Here is a 17889-nt window from a genome sequence, read left to right as displayed (position 1 = left end):
GTCCATGCAAGTCCACTCTAGGCTTTTCTGGTCATGGATGTAAACAAGGAATCAGGAGGCTTAGACCCAAACTGGGCAACTGGCCAACCTGAGGACAACTGAGGGCCCATACATATCACTCTGGGTACCTGAGACATGAAAAGGACTTGAAAGTTTTTGCTAATCTGATTTGGAAAGAGCCAATGCCTCTTTCAAGCTTTGCAGGACAGAGAAGAGGGAAAGGTCGATACCCCAGAAAATAATTTCAGTTGAATTTCTGAAATTTCAAAAATAAGTTTTATATTATCAAAAATATCCTTACTGTCTTGACCAGTGTGGCTCAGTTGGCTGGGTGTCACCCTGCAAAGCAAAAGGTCGCTGGTTCAGATTCCCTGTCAGGGCATGTAACCAACTGATTGATGTTTCTCTCCCTCTTTTTCTCCTTCCTTTCCCTTCTCTATAAAATAAATACAGTCTTTTTTTTTCAGTGCTGTTATCACCCTGGCCTACTAACTCAGTTGGTTGGCGTGTCACACTCAGGTTGTAGGTTCAATCCCTGGTCAGGGCATGTACAAAAAGCAACCAATGAATGAATAAATAAATGGAACAACAAATTGATGTTTCTCTCTCTCTCCCCAAGATTAATTTTTTAAAAAGAAAACTTTATTTTTAAAAAATGCCCTTACCAGCCTACAATCAAGATTACTTTATCCAGTAAAGTTATCATTTAGAATGGAAGGGCAGATGAAGTGCTTCTCAGACAAAGTAAAGCTAAAGGAGTTCATCATCACCAAGCCATTACTATATGAAATGTTAAAGGGACTTATTTAAGAAAAAGAAGATCAAAACTAGGAACATTAAAATGACATCAAACTCAACTATCAACAACAGAACCTAAAACAAACAAACAAACAAACTAGGCAAACAACCAGAATAGGAACAGAATCATAGGTATGGGAACCATTTGGAGGGTTATCAGCTGCGACGGGGGAGAGGGAGAAACGGGGAAATGGTGCAGGGATTAAGTAGCATAATTGGCTGGTACAAAATAGAAAGGGGGAAGTTAAAAATAGTATAGGAAAGGGTGAAGCCAAAGAACTTACATGCACAACCCATGGACATGAACTAAGGGGGGTGGGATTGCAGAGGGAAGCAGGGTACTGGGCGGAGAAGAGCCAAGGGAAAAGAAATTGGGACAACTGTAACAGCATAATCAATAAAATATACTTTTTAAAAAATGCCCTTACCAGTACATCAACAGCTTTCAGGGAAAAAGCACTGGAATTATCTTCACACCTCAACTGCATTCTTCCTGATTATTCAAAGCTCATCATCTACAATACCTTATTCTTTTTGAATACACTGCCAAAGATAGCCAAGAGGGGCACTCACTCCACAGAAGGGATGGGTCTCCTCGACTTGGATCTGAGTTCTTGCCTTTCAGGTGATCCATTCATCAGCCCCTTTCCTAGCCGGGCACTTCTAATGAGGGTTAAAATTCTGCAAGAATACAGCAAGAATCCTGCATTCTGAAGCCCAGATAAGAGGCGACTCCTACGGGCCGCGTGGGTCCGGGAGTCTCCACTCCCCCTTCCTTCCCTCTTCCTCTCCCCTTGCCCTCGAGTTGGTCCGGGACTTTTCTCTTCCCTCCACCCCCTTCCCCCTTTCTCCCTCATATAAAGAGAGAGAAGAAAAAAAAAAGAAGCCCAGATAAGGTAGAATAGTGCCTATGGCTACAAAAATGAACATCTGGAAGGTCTGAAACAAATCTATTTAAAAGAGGGGGGCAAAAGCTTTTGCTCTTGACATTCACTAATACACACATCTAATATCTAAACCCCAACCCTGCAGCCAATCCATCCCACCATCACATGAACCAGAACTCAACCAAAGGAAGAACTCCCCAGCCTTTGGGTCACTTGAGTCCTGAAGAGGAAAAGGTACAATTTAGCAGCAAATGCTTGGGCAACATAAAGCAGAAGGGACAGCACCAGCTGTCTCCACGAAGCGGGGTCCACCCCACACACTGTGCTGCCTGGGAGGGCAGGAACATGCTGCCATCTCCTGTATGTCTCCTGCCTACCCAACTCAGGTGTCCATTCTCTGAGAGCCTGGCATCCACAGTGTCCTCCTCTTTGGTGCTTCTCTGCATCCTCTAATTACTCTTTTCTGGTTCAGTCTCAATTTGCCTACCAGACAATCCATTCTTGGAGTGAGTCTCCAGTGTCCCCGAGGAATAGTCCATCCTTTTTAAATGGAGATTGTACCATCAGAGAGGAATTTCTTCCCATAATAGACCGTACCCTCTTAGGGACATCTACTCCCTTTTCTGGACATCTATGCCTTCTAAGGACTTAACAGTACCCCCAACCCGCCATACCCCTCCAAGACACACACACACACACACACACACACCCTACCATGATGCCTTATGCCTTAAGCATCATTTGTTATTTATGTACCAGACTAAAAGGAAACAGTTTCTGTTCAAAATTACTGGTGGATGGGAAACAAAAATAGTCCTGTAAATCAATCACCCTCATCACATTTTAACTACCTTTTTATTGAACATTCACTATGACAGATTAAGTCCTTCACATACACTGAATTTCAAAGATGTCACTGATTTTAAGATATGCCATTATTTATGTTCCACTAAAAAGAATGATACCGGTTCCATTAAGAACAATACTACTGCCCTGGCTGGTGTGGATCAGTGGATTAAGTGCTGGCCTGCCAACCAAAAGGTTTGATTCCCAGTCAGGGCACATGCCTGGGGCCAGGTCTCCAACTGGGGATGTGCTAGAGGCAACCAATCCATGTATCTCTCACACATGATATTCCTCTCCCTCTCTCTCTAAAAATAAATAAATAAAATCTGGAGAGAAAAAAATACTACACAACTGATGTCATAACCTGATTTCAAAGAAACTGTGAGGGGGAAAAAAGAGCATCTCATAGAGACGTGATTTTCAACCTTTTTCATCTCAGGGCACACATAAACTAATTACTAAAACTGCAGCACAAAAAATACATTCTATTTTTTTGCCAGTCTAACAAAAACAAAGGTATAATTTTGAGTCATTCGCACCACACAGCTATTGTTGTGTCGGCTGTTACCATTTTTTTATTTGACAATCTAAGGGAAAAGAGGTCAGTGCCCCTGACTAGGCAGTCAGGTTTGCATGTTTTGACAACTCTTGTGGCACATCTGTTGAAAATCCCTGTTGTAGAGTAAATGAAACATAGTACTACTCTCTCACTTAATTCTCACAAGGTCTCTAATGGGCTTGGTATTATTAGCCCCATCTTACAAGGAGGAAACTGAGGCTCAGAGAGGTGATGTGAACTGAAGTCTCTCAGGGAACAAGCTGTGAAGCCAGAACTCAGTTCCTGAACAGATTTCTGAATTTCCCCTGAGGGAGTAAGGGGGCTGGTGACAAGATTCAGACAGTCCTTCGTTAAGCTGCCCCATCAAAGGCTCCTAACATTTGCTTGGCTGATTCCTAAAATCAGGGTCTTTTGCAATTGCACCTCCACAGATCCTGCTTCCAGAAACAACAACAAAAGGAAAACAGGTTTCCCTAGCTCCTTCCTCACAAACCAGGCGGGAACCTCTCAGCCAACTTGTTACATATAAAGCACATTTAACAAGCCTTTCAAGCCCTGGGAGTGGGAGAAGGAAGGGTTCATTGGAAATCTGATACTTTGGCAGCCAAGCGAGAGGGACAAGGCCCTTTGCATGGGCCCTGGGGGATAAACACCATCCCACAAACCCCTTTGTCTGACAGGAGGAGACACTTCCTGGGGGTCAGGAGGCAGCAATACTTTTTATGACAAAGCCCACCTAACAACAACTCTCTACCAGAGACCTGGCTGGGGTCTTTGTACAACCCACCTCACCATAAACCCTCTGTCCTTTCCCAAACCTGCTGGGGTCCCTCTTCCCACAAATACCTGTGACTGCCATAAATGCCCTGAAACAGCCCCCATTTACAGCCTGGCCTGCCTGCTGCTAAATGAGGGCATTTGTTTCAAATTTGCAAATACCGAAAGCAGTGGAAACCTAAGTCCACTCCTAAAATGAAATGTTCTGCATTCCTCCAGGCCTGAAGCCCCGTGCTTCAAAAGCTGCAAGAGGCCCTGGCTGTTTACTCACCGGTGGGGCTATTGGGAGAGGTATTTCCCTGCTCCCTGAGGAGGCCCCTTTGATCCGACCAGTGGGAAGGGGACAGAGAGGTGCCACCCAAGCCCAGGGCAGGCTGAGCCAGGCTCTTCTGCACCTTTATGGGTCTCCCGCAGCAGCTTCAGGGGGAGCGCATCTCATGGGGAGGCTCAAGTAAAGACTCGCCTAAAATTGCTACCAGAGACAGCAGGCCAGCTCAACAGGACCTCTCAGACCATCTTTAAAAAGCCCTGGAAACAAAGGTAAAGAGATAGCAGCCCAACGTCTTACACAGAAATAAAGGGACAGATATTCACCCCTGCACACTCAGGATACTTTATCAAGGCAGTGGGCATATGTTTACTAAATAAAAGCCTTCTGTGTTAAGAAGTTTTCAGAAAGAGTGGGAATAGAAGACAGAGACACCCCCCTCCCTTAGCTGCTCCCCTGCAAAAGGCCAGGACCCCTGGAGACCAGATCACAGGTGATGAAACTGCTGGCAAAGTGGACATTTTTAAATCAGTCAGTTTAACCAACCAGAGAGCATGGTTTGCTCTTTGTAGCAAAGAGCTACACACCTAACAACATTGCCCACCCACCCCCGCCCCTTTATTCCTAAGGCTGCACCACAACAGTTTTCTTTGTGATTTGTCCTCTTTTTCAGGTGGCTGGAAATGAACTTGGGATCTCAAATGCCATCCTAGCACATCATCTGCTGGCATGAAGGGTCCCTCTCTCTCTTCTCCCAGCCAGGAAACAGCTCGGCTTTGTGGTTTTTGATAGATGAGCTAAACAGAATCAGAACACCGAAGTGTCACTTTGCACCCTTCCATGTTGGAATCTGAGAACTGCAGGGGCAGAAAAGCAAACTTGGCAGGATTGCCAAAAGCAGTCGACAACTCTGCTAAAGGGAGACAGACCTGGCACGAAAAAGCTCACATCTCCCAGAACATCAGAGGTCACTGTCCAACCTCTTCTGAAACCTCTTGAGAATTCAAAGGCTTTTCCTCCAAATCCAGATATGAAAGGGAAACCTACATTCATCATACCCCTACTATGTGCGCCAAGGTCTCTACCACCAAATGCAGGCACATCGATCCATACAAAAGCAGTGAGAGACGGCAAACTAGGCGAGCTATTAGCCACAGCAGAGAAGACTCTATAGCACCCATGTGGTCTCCAGCACAGCATCACCCAGTGTACAGCTCCCAGGAGGCACACTGGTCTGCAGTGTGGCAGCACACCTGCAAGGTGGAGCCTGTAACTACCTGTGACCTTCTAGAAGCATCAGGCAGAAGATTCTAAGAACCCATGGGTTCATGAGAAAAGCTCAAATCTTAGGGATTCGGGCACAGTGTTCTGAACTTCTAGATTACATATAGTCTGGCCATAATTCTAAAAACGTTACAAGGTATACAAATCTCAGAATGGGTCACTGAAAACCTTAACCTGTTTTATAACAAAAACAGAGGGAGAAAAATTGGCTGTGGCCCTGAAGATCACTCCTTATGTAGAAAGAACAAAGGTTACTCCACCCTCTGACTCTAGCAGGGCTGCTCCTAAACCCACCTGGAGAGTCATCTCATCTGCAAAATCCACTCCCCAAAGATTACCCAGTTCTAAGACGTGTATACGCAACATTTCATAGCTTCTAGCAAGGATATACATACGAGGACATACGAGAACAGGAATCAGCTCTATTATCAGCTCTGCAGTCCTGAACGGATCATATCCTGTGCCTCAGTTTCTTTACCTGACGAATGCCTCCTACCCCTTCCCCCAACAAAAAAACAAAACTAAACAAAACCCAGCATCCTCATCCTGCAGTCCTCTGAGCCTTGCTAATAGGATCAAATGTCAATGTGAGTGAAAGCATTCTGTAAACTGCAAAGCAGGGTACAGTTGTTGGTTATTACAGAGGTTCTCCCAAAGCAGACCAATCCCTTCTTCCTAACTTTAAGCCTCCCTTCAGTTGTTCTCCCTTCTGTGCAAAAGAAAAAAATGACTTCCCCATCAGGCACTGGTCCCTCAAATACTTGAAGAAGGTAAGTATTTCTGCCTTCTCTCTCAGATAAAAACTCTCCTTTTGTTCTTTCTCTCTTAAGACCACTCTCCCAAACCTCCCCCAAATTTACTCAAACCTTTCAGTTCCCCTTTGCACCTAGGGAATTACACCCACAGCACCAGTTGATCGAGTCTCAACACATCTGTGCCCACGCACTACAGATTCCAGAATAAAATGCTCTCCCAAGATCCAAGAGCAAGGAGGAGAGCCTGTAAGTGTAGCAGAAACACAGTTAGAGGGTGTATATGGCATTACTGGGTCGGGTCAGTCCCAAAGGTCACCACAGCACAGGATCCTCCAAGGTCTTTTGCCCTCAAGCTGAAGCCCAAGTGGCAGGTAGGACTTGCCCAACGAGCAGTCTGGGGCAAATATGGGAAAGCAGGATCCATGTTTCCCAACTCCCAGCCCCCGTGTTCCTTTAGTGTCTCGTCGGGCTAAGAGGGAGCAGGTTCACCTCCAGGGTACCCAGAACAACAGCCCATCAAGACCGAGGCCTCATCTTTGTGACTTAAGTGATACCACTTCTCCTACGGGACTTCCTCTAAATCAGGAATGCCCACACACTTCACGTGGGACCACGAGGGGTCCTGGTGTGCCCTGGCAGAGACAAGCCCAAAGCTCCTTATTAAGTGAGAAGTAAACGCTGAGCAACCTGGCCTCTCTTTCTTGAAGACTCAGCCAGCCTTCTCTATCAAATATCACAGAGGCAAAAATCCTGTATTTGCAAGACAGCAAAATCCTCTGGCGGGGAGAGGAGCCCAGAAACAGGCTGCAACCTCAGCAGCCACAGACACTGTGGAGTAGGTGCAGCCTGGGCCCCAGCCACCCAGGCTTCACCTATAGTACAAGCAGGAGTGCCCCATCCCACCCCACCCCCATAGGAGGCAGAGCAGTAGTGAAAAGGGTTCACCTGAAATATTATTAGAATAATAATACTTATTATTATTCTAATTATTATTCACCAAAATCATCTCGACCCATCAACTAGGGAGCAAAGAGCCACTGGCTACAAGGCCCTCATTCCAACGGGACAGCCACATATGTCCAGGGTGTGCACTGCTCAAGACGCCCAGCCAATCAAAATACTGTCTGTGCTCCACTAGCCCAAGCCCTGTGTCCTGGTGCGGGGCTGCATTCACTCGGAGGAAGGGCGCCTGTTTCTAACTTGCACAAAGGCACTGTATGCACCAGCTGCCAGGATACCTCAGCAGTCCCAAAAGAAGACAAGCGTTCTCCTCATTGCCCCGCCACCCCAAGAACCGGACAAAAGAGCGCCAGTGTATGCTGCTGCCCACTCTGACCACCTTAACCACCCATCGGGAGACCACACAGCACCTCAGGAACCTCCCATGGAGCTGACAGAAGTTCCCACAAGTTATACAGAATGAATGACTGGGGAAAGCCCCCACAGCCATCCTGGATGACAGAAGCCCCTCCCTCATGTAATGTAAAAGTCTGCCTCAACTGCAAGCAGCACAGTTTGCCACCCACTCCCTGGAAGATCATCAGCATGCCAGGGAGATGGTGGCCCTGCACTAGTACTGACCACCCTGGGGAGAAGCTGCTCTTGGGACAGAGGGAGGAAGAATTCCCACCAGGAAATGCACAGTGGTTGTGTCCACATCTCCGAGCTGCTGTTAGAATATAGAGACCCATTTAGAAAATCTGGACTTTACAATGAGGAAATCATTTCCAAAGCTGCCAGTCAAGAGGGTCCTTGTTGAACCCCCACAAACCATTCTAGAGACCCAGGACTGGAAAGAGAAGGGGTACCAAGGGCCAGGGCAGCCTCTGGGAAAAGACATCAGGGCTGGCCAGAGAGGCTGCTTCCCTGTGTTAACAACCATCTCTACAGCCCAGAGCACCAGGGTGCAAGGCAGGGATCAGCATCATTTGCATTTTGCAGATGAGGAAACTGAGGCTGGGAAAGTTTAATGAAGCAGCTCACGGTTCTGTGGCTAGGCAGCAACTGAGCAAGGACCAGAACACAGAAAAGCAGGTGTCACAGGGTTATAGATGTTGCCTCTCTTCCTTTATCATGCATTGATGTTTGTGAGGTTAGAAAAGAACCACCCAGGTTTTCAGGTTCCTAGTCCAATGTCTCTATACAGCCTACCGCTACTAGCAATGTCAACCTCTCTCCTCTCGGAAGCCTCTTCCCTTCCCATTTGCTCCTGCGTTATGGGGTTACTGCCGTACACAGTCTAGACTGTTGTTCTATTTTATTCAGCACTTTCCCAAATCGTGCCTTTCATTATACTTCATCTGATTCACATCTCTTCATCTTGTCTCCTTCCTGCCTCCTGCCCCACCTGAGTCAGCATCACCCATAGAAGACCCTCCAACACTCAACTGACTGGCTCCTAAGCCCCTTTATATTAATAACAACCTCTATTTTTTTTAATATGTTTTATTGATTATGCTGTTACAGTTGTCCCAATTTCTTTTCCCTCTGCTCCCCTCCACCCAGGGGCCCCCCTCCCTCTAGTTGTCCCCCCCTTTTAGTCCATGTCCATTGGTTGTGCATAGTTCTTCTCAACCTCTTCCTGTCTACTCCACTCCCTCCTACTGTGCTTCTTAATTCCTGTACCATCTCCCTTCCTTTCCCCCTTCCCCCTCCCCACTGACCTCCCCCCAATATGTTCCCAATACTTATAGTTCTTTTTCCACTCTCGTTGCCTACTTAGTTTGCCTTTGTTTCGATTCCCTAGCTTCTGCTGTTGGTTGTTGTGATGCAGTTTTTGTTTTAATGTTCATAGTTTTGATCCTCCTTCTTCTAAACCAGTCCCTTCAACATCTCATATAACAGTGGTTTGGATCTAATGAACTCCTTCCGTTTTACTTTGTCCTGGAAGCACTTTCTCTGCCCTTCTATCCTGAATGACAGTTTCACTGGATAGAGTATTCGTGGTTGTAGGTTTTTGCTTTTCATTACTTTGAATATTTCTTGCCAGTCCCTTCTTGCCTGCAGGGTCTCTTTTGAGAAATCCGCTGATAGTCTAATTGGGACCCCTTTGTACATGATTCTTTTCTTCTCTCTTGCTGCTTTTAAGATTCTCTCTTTATCTTTAATTTTTGACAATTTGATTATAATGTGTCTTGGAGTGGTTCTCCCTGGGTCCAGTTTTTTTGGAACTCTCTATGCTTCCTGGACCTGTAAGTCAATTTCCTTCCCCAAGTTCGGGAAGTTCTGCTTCATTATTTTTTCACATAATTTTTCAATTTCTAGTTCTTCTTCGCCCTCTGGCAGTCCTATTATTCGAATGTTCGACCGCTTATAGCTGTCCCAGAGGTTTCTGATCTTCTCCTCACTTTCCTTACTTTTTGTTTCCTCTTTCTGCGCTGGTTGTCTGCTTATTCCTTCCCTATGTTCTAGTTTGTTGATTTGATCTTTGGATTTTATTTCCTCACCACTTGTCTTGTATGTGTTTTCGTTCGTTTCAGTATGAGTAGCTTTCGTTCCTTCCCTGTCTTGTTCCAAATCTTTTGTTAATTCTGTAAGCCACCTTATAACGATAGCTCTGAACTGAGCCTCCGAAAGGTTTTTTATTTGTTCCTCTGTCAGGTCTCTCATCTGCTGCCTGGTGAGCTGCGTCACCCGGGTTTCAATCGTTGTCTGCTTCCTTCTAACTGATTTGTGTTTAGCTTTCTTCCCAGGCAGGCTATAGGGGGTGGAGCGCCCTGCACTCGTCACTGCCCGGCGACTGGCAGCGATCTCCGCGACTGACCAGCGCGACTGGCGACCTTTTTCGCGCTCTACAGCGCTTTGTGTGGGGGCGGGGGGTCCAAGATGGATTCCTGCTGTTACTTTCCTCCCAGAGACTGGGAGGCTCCTTCCCCACAGCCTCACCGTCCAAGGCGATGGGTGGGGGGTGTCGACCTTCCCCAGCATTTGAATCGGGAGCTGCCGGGTCTCGACTGCAGCCGGGAGGGCTCCCCTGGAGTTTCTCACAGTCCCGCTGCTATTCCTGCTGCTACCGGGGACAGCTCAGCCCGACCCTTCCGTCCTATTCTGATCTCGCCTCTCCTACCCGTCCGGACAAGCACCGCTGGTTTATAACATCATACGTTGGGCTTCCATGTAGTTTTATTTTCTGGAATTTCTAATTATCTTTTGTTTTGAGGTAGTTGTATTCCTTCTTAGTTGTAGAGGGAGACCGAGTACGTCAGTCTAAGCCTCCATCTTCCCAACCTCTTTCTTATAACCACGCCCCCACTTTAGACTGACAAATCCTTCTTAGGAGTGGTTCCCAAACTTGAGTGAAGATAAGAATCTCCTGGGAATCTCTTTTAAAATGCAGTTTCTTTTGAGATTCGAACTATGTAACTGGATTGGCTATTCAAAAAATACAATATAATGTGACAAATAAGAAACTAAAATGTATTTTCTCACTCCTCCTCCATTTCTTATGGGCAGGTCTGCAGTAAGGCCCAGGCAACCCAAATTTTAACCAGTACCTATGGTTACACCTGCCCTCCACTGTATTCCCAGATGGTCTCTGGACCACGTTTCTGAGAAATAACAAATCTACACCTTCTTAACATGAGACTCAATATCCCTTCCCTACCAATCAGGGCCCAGTTTTCAGAACTTACATACACACCTAAAACAGTAAGTGCATATCCTGCTCATCGTGATGGGTCAAAGCTTCTGGCAGGAACTTGGGATCTACAGAACCCCAAGTAGACTGCTCTCTACTCACCTGTGCCTTCATTCAGTGTTAATGAATCCAGGGGCACAAAAGCCTGGAGAACCCAAACCAAGCAGCAAGAGGAGAAAGGCGTCTGCATATATCCGTCCGCCCTTCCAACAAAGCTTCCTCCCTGCCTCACTGCTGCTGGGAGGGAAATAGTCTAAATGTAGAAAAGAAAAGAGAATGGAAAAAGTGACATAGTACAGAGGGCTTCCTCAAACCACTGATCAGCTGTAGCAGCTCCTGCACCAGCTCCACCAAAGCACCAGGGGGCTCGGCAGGGCCAAGTGTGCACTCAGCGGTAAACTCAGAGAATCCCAAGACACCATGGCAGAACTTCCACAACCTCAAAAAAAAAAAAAAAAAAAAAAAAAAAAAACAGAGAGAGAGAGAGATAGAGAGAGAGAGAAAGAGAGAGAGAGAGAGAGAGACCAGGCGTCTGGGGGGCCAGAGCAGGAAGTGAGGAAAGAGGCAGGTCGGCAGCTGGAGGACAAGGCTAGAACCTGCGCCAGCAGCCATGGCCCTGAGCCTGTAACCCACCATGTGGCTCTGCCAGAGGTAGTGCCAGGGGCACAGCAGCAGACGCATGCCACTGAGGTTAGGAGAGCAGAGGGGGGCCGAGGGACACAGGCCAAGGATACCCAACCCTGTTTAATGACCCTTTCTTCCATTTGGAAAACACCAAAGACTGAATCCCTGGCCCTAAACTGCTGCTGGCTCAAAAATTAGAGTCTGAACCGGCCAATCTACATCCCAGATGAATCTCACAGAAGCTGCCCTGGCTTAAACACAAACTCACAAAAACCCCTTCATTCCAAAATATGAAATACTCCAAAGACTTAACAACACGACAATTATCAAAGCCCAGTGAAGACGTCACCTCCCTTTAGGAACCAAATGTATTCCTGAAAAGTCATCCACTGACAAATTTCTGCCTAATAAATCCAATTTCACCACTATAAAATAAGACACACTCCTCTGAGAAAAGCTGAGACTCCAAGAGGAACAGTACATCACATTTATGTTGCAAATCTTCTAGAGCAGCGGTTCTCAACTTGTGGGTCGCGACCCCTTTTGGGGTCGAACGACCCTTTCACAGGGGTCGCCTAAGACCATCGGAAAACACATATATAATTACATACTGTTTTTGTGATTAATCACTATGTTTTAATTATGTTCAATTTGTAACAATGAAAATACATCCTGCATATCAGATATTTACATTACGATTCATAACAGTAGCAAAATTACAGTTATGAAGTAGCAACGAAAATAATTTTATGGTTGGGGGTCACCACAACATGAGGAACTGTATTAAAGGGTCGCGGCATGAGGAAGGTTGAGAACCACTGTTCTAGAGTCACACATTTAATGGACAAGCTTCCTGACAGAATCTAATTCAAATTGAACTCAAAATGAGGTCTTTTTTTAAATGTACACATCACACCAAAGAGTGTACACATGAACTAAAAGCTGGGGTAAGTCTCCAAATACTGTGTAAGAGCTGTCCTGTGGCAACAGGAGTTTCTGTATAAGGGGAGATGCGACTTCTGGAACTTTGGGGTGCAGTCAGCTGGAGAGCTAATTAAAATGCAGTTTGGGATTCTGATTCATGTTCCCAGGGAACGCTGATGCCACTTGTCTTTGGACCTTATTTTGAGTGACAAAGTTGTAGATAATCTATGCCCAGTTCATGATTTTTAAGCTGTGGCCTTTCCAGGCAGGTCAGCTTCATGTGTAGAGGTGGTTGCCCACGCCCAGGAACTCTTGGAGAAAACCAGAAGCCACATCAAAACTCAGAAAGCACCACAAAGAACAGAGAGCCCAGAAACAGGGAAGGAAGAGCTAGTCCCTTGATTGGGTCATGGTAGAGCAGGCACAAAGAAAAACAGGCCACCCCAACCCACAGAGGCTGGAAAGGGTACAAAAGACACCACCACCACCCCAGTTCCTAAGAGGCAAAGGGGCTGTGTACCTATGCCCTTGATTACTCTGTCCTCTACTCAAAAGGTTCTTTGACCTTTTTTAACAAACCTAGCTAGATAAAGACTCATTATAAATAAGATACTGCGTCCCGGCCAAATAGCTCAGTTGGTTAGAGTATTACCCTGATATGCCAAAGTTGCAGGTTCAATCCCTGATAAGGGCACACAGAAGAATCAACCAGTGGCCCTGGCTGGCGTAGCTCAGTGGACTGAGTGCCGGCCCATGAACCAAAAGGTTGCTGGTTCAATTCTCCATCAGGGTACATGCCTAGGTTGCAGGCCAGGTACCGGGTTGGGGGCGGGCAGTGAGAGGCAACCAATCGACGTATCTCGCACATCAATGTTTCTCTCGCTCTCTTTCTCCCTTCTTTCTCCTCTCTCTAAGAATAAAAAATTTTACAGATCAACCAATGAACGCATATATATGTAGAAGAACAAGTCAATGTTTCTCTCCAAAATCAATAAATAAAAAGTTTTAAAAATATGATACTGACCTGAATTCTAAAGGGGGAGCCCTTCAGTAAATTAAAACCTAACTGGGGCAAAAACATGGAACATGTCTTTAGAGTCCAAAAGTTCTACAGGCATCCACTTTCTGACAGGAGAGAGAGGGCAGTTTCGGGGAGAAAGTGGAGGTAAACCTGGGCAAAAGAGAGATGAGAAGGCTGTCCGTGACCAGGGACTAGCCAGAGAGGACAAAAAGGTCTGAGAAACCACGTGTGTTTTAGGCAACGGGAATGAGACTAGTTGGGCTGGAATGGAGGATTCCAGTAGGTGAAAAATGTTTATTGTTGGGGATGATTATAAAGATGGAAAGGTATGTTGGAAGCACACCACAGCAGAGGAAGAACAAGAAAGGAGCCCTTTATATATTTCATTACATTTAATCCTCAGCACAACTCCAGGAAGTTAAGTCCCTATACAGAGGAGGCCAACTGTGAGGTCAAGAAATTTGCCCAGGGACACAGGGCCTGTCAGAGTTGGAGTTGATTTGCTGCCAAACACTTCATCTCCACAGCCTGAGCTCTCTCCACCACAGAGCGGCGTTGTGCAGAGATTACCCGTGCCCTCCCACTGTACTTCCCAACATCCAAGGAAGCCCATCACTGATAAAAGCGACTCCAAAGCCTGAATTACAGGCTGCAGAGCCTCGGGGAGTCTATAGAACCACCTCACTCAGAACATGACAACCTTATTTCCCCAAAGAAACAAGAGCCTGGAGGAAAGAATGGGGTGGTGGGCAGCGGATAGAAATGGGGATGGGGAACGACCGACCACAACTGACCAAGCAGTTGGAGCTCAGAATTCCAGGTTTCAAACATCAAGCCCTCTCTTCTTCCTCCTCCTCCTCCTCCACCATATTAATCCCAACAGGGATCTCAAAGTTTGGAAAGTTACTCGGCCATTAACAGCCTAATTACCCAAACTTCAAAATGGTCTAATCCACAAATCTCACCAGCCTAGGTCCCTTACTCCAACCTTATTAACAGCGGGGTCTCACTACAACTCCAGTGAATCATACAAACAATGAGACGGAAAAGTCTACTGTAATCTATTTAAAAATCACTGCCCCCTGAAGTCATGCTGGCCAGGGTAGATTGAGTCCCCAGATTTCACTAGAAGACAGCAGGCGCCTCAGCCTTGACTGAAATTGTTTACAGCACATGGACAGGTTCCACACCAAGGCACATTTGGTGGAACTGATTTAAGGCTCTCATTAAACCGTTCCTTTGTTGAGCACAAGACATGCCCCCCCGCCCCCAGAGGAGATTCCAGACCTCCAGTCCCTAGCCAGCAGCCTGCCCTAACTTCCCCCACAGGAGCCCCCTCCACTAAACACCAGTCACTAGATTAACATTGATTAACATTAGAGTCCTCTCCTCATGGAAGGAATTTAGCATTTGTTGAACAAGAGCCCTGTCTCCACCAAAATCTCCCCTTGACCCCAGAACTTGAAACATCAGCAGCGAAGGCAGCCCTACCTGGCGACCCACACACCAAAACCCAAACAGCTGGCCAACCTAGCAAGCCTGTGAGCATGGGCTGCTGGCCCATATGGCTGGGCCCCTGATCCTGGCTATGCAAAAAAAACTTCCATCCTTCCTCTGGGAGCAGATGTGGGTTCTGCCATGAGCAATAACCACCCCACACATCACAAGGAACACAGGGCAGCTCCAGAAACACCTCCTGCACATCCCTGGAGCCTGTTCTTTCCTCTGGGTCCTCCACAATTAAAGGTGGGGGAGATGTTGATTCCACGAGCACCAAAACCCCTTTAACAGCTGGCAGGCCAGAAGGATTTCAGAAAAAGCAATTCTCTCTACCCACACCCTCCCCATGACCACTCTTCAAAAGAGGAAAGTGATGAGCTCAGGTCCCCTGAGCAGAGTTCCCCAGAGAGGACTGCTGCCACAATCATCACCAAAGATTTTTGTGTTTTTTTGGAGGGACAAAGATGGGGGAATAGTTCCAGTCCAGGCTGTTGCGGTAGCTTGGTGCTTTCCTATAAAGCACTTCACCACCTCAGTGGTGACTCTCAGCTGTGAGGAAGACAGGAAATAAAGGCGGGAAGGTGAGGCGTGGGGGGGGGGGGGGGTCACGTCGGGGTCCAGTCTGACCTAGAGATTCGGGCCACACCCTCATCAAAATGCTAAGGCCCTTCAAGAAAAGGCAGAATGAACTCTTTTTGCCCCACTAGCCCACAGAAAGTGAGATTGGCTTTCCTCGGTGAGGAGACACAGGATGGAAAGCCAGGAAAAAGCAGAACAAACCCCATCCGCACCTTTACAGGCCGGCCATGCCCGATTTTGGCAGCGGCCCTCACACATTAGTCACCGCGACAGCCTGGGACTCCGCTCCCCAGATTCAACCCTGGCTGGGAGTGGGCACAGGCCCAGGAGCTAGAGGAGATGGGGCGGCCCCTAATTCTTCCCTTCTTCCGCCCTCGCCAACAGGGCCATGAGGGGTCCCAGCTTGGCCCCGGAACTTGGAGGAGGGAAGCCGGGAGCGTCGGGCCGGCATAGGTAACAAAGCTGGAGCGCGCCGCACGCAGGTCGGTACAGCATCCGGCCCCAGGCCGGCCTTCCTCACCTGGGCTGAGCCCGCCCGGGGCATTCCATCTACCCACCGCCAGCCACCTCACCGCACCCCCCATAAGTGTGTGTGGGGGTGGGTGGGGGGGTAATCGTTTTTCTCCCGGAAAAAAAGAAAAAACTCCCCACAAGGGCCCAGACGCCGGCAACTTCCGACCAAAACTCTCGGCTCGGGCCAGGAAAACTCTCTGGAGGCTGGAAATGCGACCTCGCGGCCATGGGTGGCAGAGGGTCCCCGATCGACTGAGTCCGCTGGGGGCTTGGCCACCTCCCAGCCGCGGGAACCTCGCACCCCAAGCCAGCGTCTCCACCTCTCCGGAGTGTCTTCTCCACTCCAGCGTCCCAAACCCACTTCCCGAGTGCCCCTTGTGCCAGCGGGGCTCCCGCGCTCCCCGAGCTTCGCTCCCTCAGCTCGCCGGGACTTACCGCCTAGCAGCGGCAGCAGCAGGACGCTGAGCAGGGACAGCCGGCGGGGGCTGCTCGGGGATCCCCGCACAGCTCCCATCACTGTGGGATCGGGAAAGGCAGCGGGTGGACGCACAGACTGCGCTCCACGGCGGGCCCAGGAGGCCGAGCGCACCGGAGCGCGAGTGCCAGTGCTGCAGCCCGAGCCCGAGGCGTCCCCAGCCAGAGCTGCGCTCGGTACCTCCGAGTCCTCGCCCGCCGCCACAGACACCGCCAAGCCCCGCCCCACGACGCCCCCTCCCCGCTGGGGCCGCAGCGCGGCGCCCCGCCCCCTAGACGCCCCCTCCCCTCCGCGGTGGGGAGGAGCTCGCAGTTGGGGGAGGGGTCTGGAGATGGATCCCCGGGGAGTGCCGATGACCTGAGCGAGGTAGAGGGAGGTAGGCTGTGCCTACCGCCTAATCTTCAGGGACTCAGGGGAACCAAAATGACTTTTGATTCCGTGGCCCCTGGGGACGATGGTCAGTTCAGGGCCTTCCTGAGGACTCTGACCAACAATTTCCCCAAAGTCTCCGGGTGGGAGTGGACTTTGCAACCTGAAATGCTGAGGGAGACCTAGAACAGAAAGCTGACCTTGATGTGCCCCAAGCAAGGTAACCTGGAGATTACTGTGTAGCCCCAGGAGAGATGTGGCCCAGAGAAGTGAGGGACCAGTGCAAGGCTGGGGTCTGGTTTGGGTCTGGACCAATCTGAACCCAAAGGTAGAAACGGGCTGGGCTTGGACCAAGCTGAAGGCTGTGAAACTGACAAATTCGTCCCAAGTCCATCTCCAGGCAGTCTGGGCTGTGTCAGGGCATGGCCAAGTCTCCAGCTGTGGGGAGGCCCAGCACAGGCCTTGTTCCAGGCACCCCCCACCCCCAACGCCACCACCCCCACATTCTTTCTTTGTTGTGAAAGCAGCAAGGGGTGTAGGAGGCGGGTCAGGAGGAGTCAAGCTTTAGAAGATGGGCCCCAGCTGCTGCTCAGGCCTCCAGGATATGCTGAGAGGGGATGGATCCTGCTTAGACCTCCCTTACCCGCAAGCAGCTGGGAGGAGGAGGGGCAGCCACAGAGGGCCTCAGCCCCGGGAGGAGTGGCGCCAGGACTCCAGGGTCCTGCCACATGGCCACCACATGTCCCTAACAACCCAGTCCACAGCACCTTCTCCTTGGGTTGTGGGCCTCCTCCCCCACCCCCCAGATGCCCTCCCGCAGGCCCTGCTGGAGAGGATTCAAACAGGGTAAGGGAGGAGAGATCCAAGAATCAGCACTCATCCTGTTGCCACATCCATCGCGGCCCCTCAACCTTCTGTGATGGGCCCCTGTAAAACCCTTGCTTCCTTCCCTCTTCAGTCAGGACTCAAGTAGCAGAATGGTTACCTGATTCTTTTATTTAAGAAAAGTGAAATACATGGACCTGAAGGGAGGCAGCAGAGGGAACAAGAGAGGCCAGGGCAAGGCATCTTGCT

At 48.8% G+C, this 17889-nt stretch overlaps 1 protein-coding gene across 1 annotated transcript in view; it reads right to left on the bottom strand.

Moving 5' to 3' along the window:
- The window catches only part of PTK7 (protein tyrosine kinase 7 (inactive)), a 68480-nt gene extending 51823 nt beyond the window's left edge, over positions 1-16657 (bottom strand). Inside the window, exon 1 of the mRNA XM_090282448.1 lies at positions 16407-16657. Within this exon, the coding sequence (XP_090138574.1) occupies positions 16407-16485 (79 nt within the window). The 5' untranslated portion in view covers positions 16486-16657. The remainder of the gene's footprint in view (positions 1-16406) is intronic.
- Positions 16658-17889: the final 1232 nt, after the last annotated feature.

Source organism: Furipterus horrens, unplaced genomic scaffold, assembly GCF_987537825.1.
Source record: "Furipterus horrens unplaced genomic scaffold, mFurHor1.1.pri manual_scaffold_6, whole genome shotgun sequence".
NCBI lineage: Eukaryota > Metazoa > Chordata > Mammalia > Chiroptera > Furipteridae > Furipterus > Furipterus horrens.
This window is presented reverse-complemented; position numbering and strand designations above follow the sequence as displayed.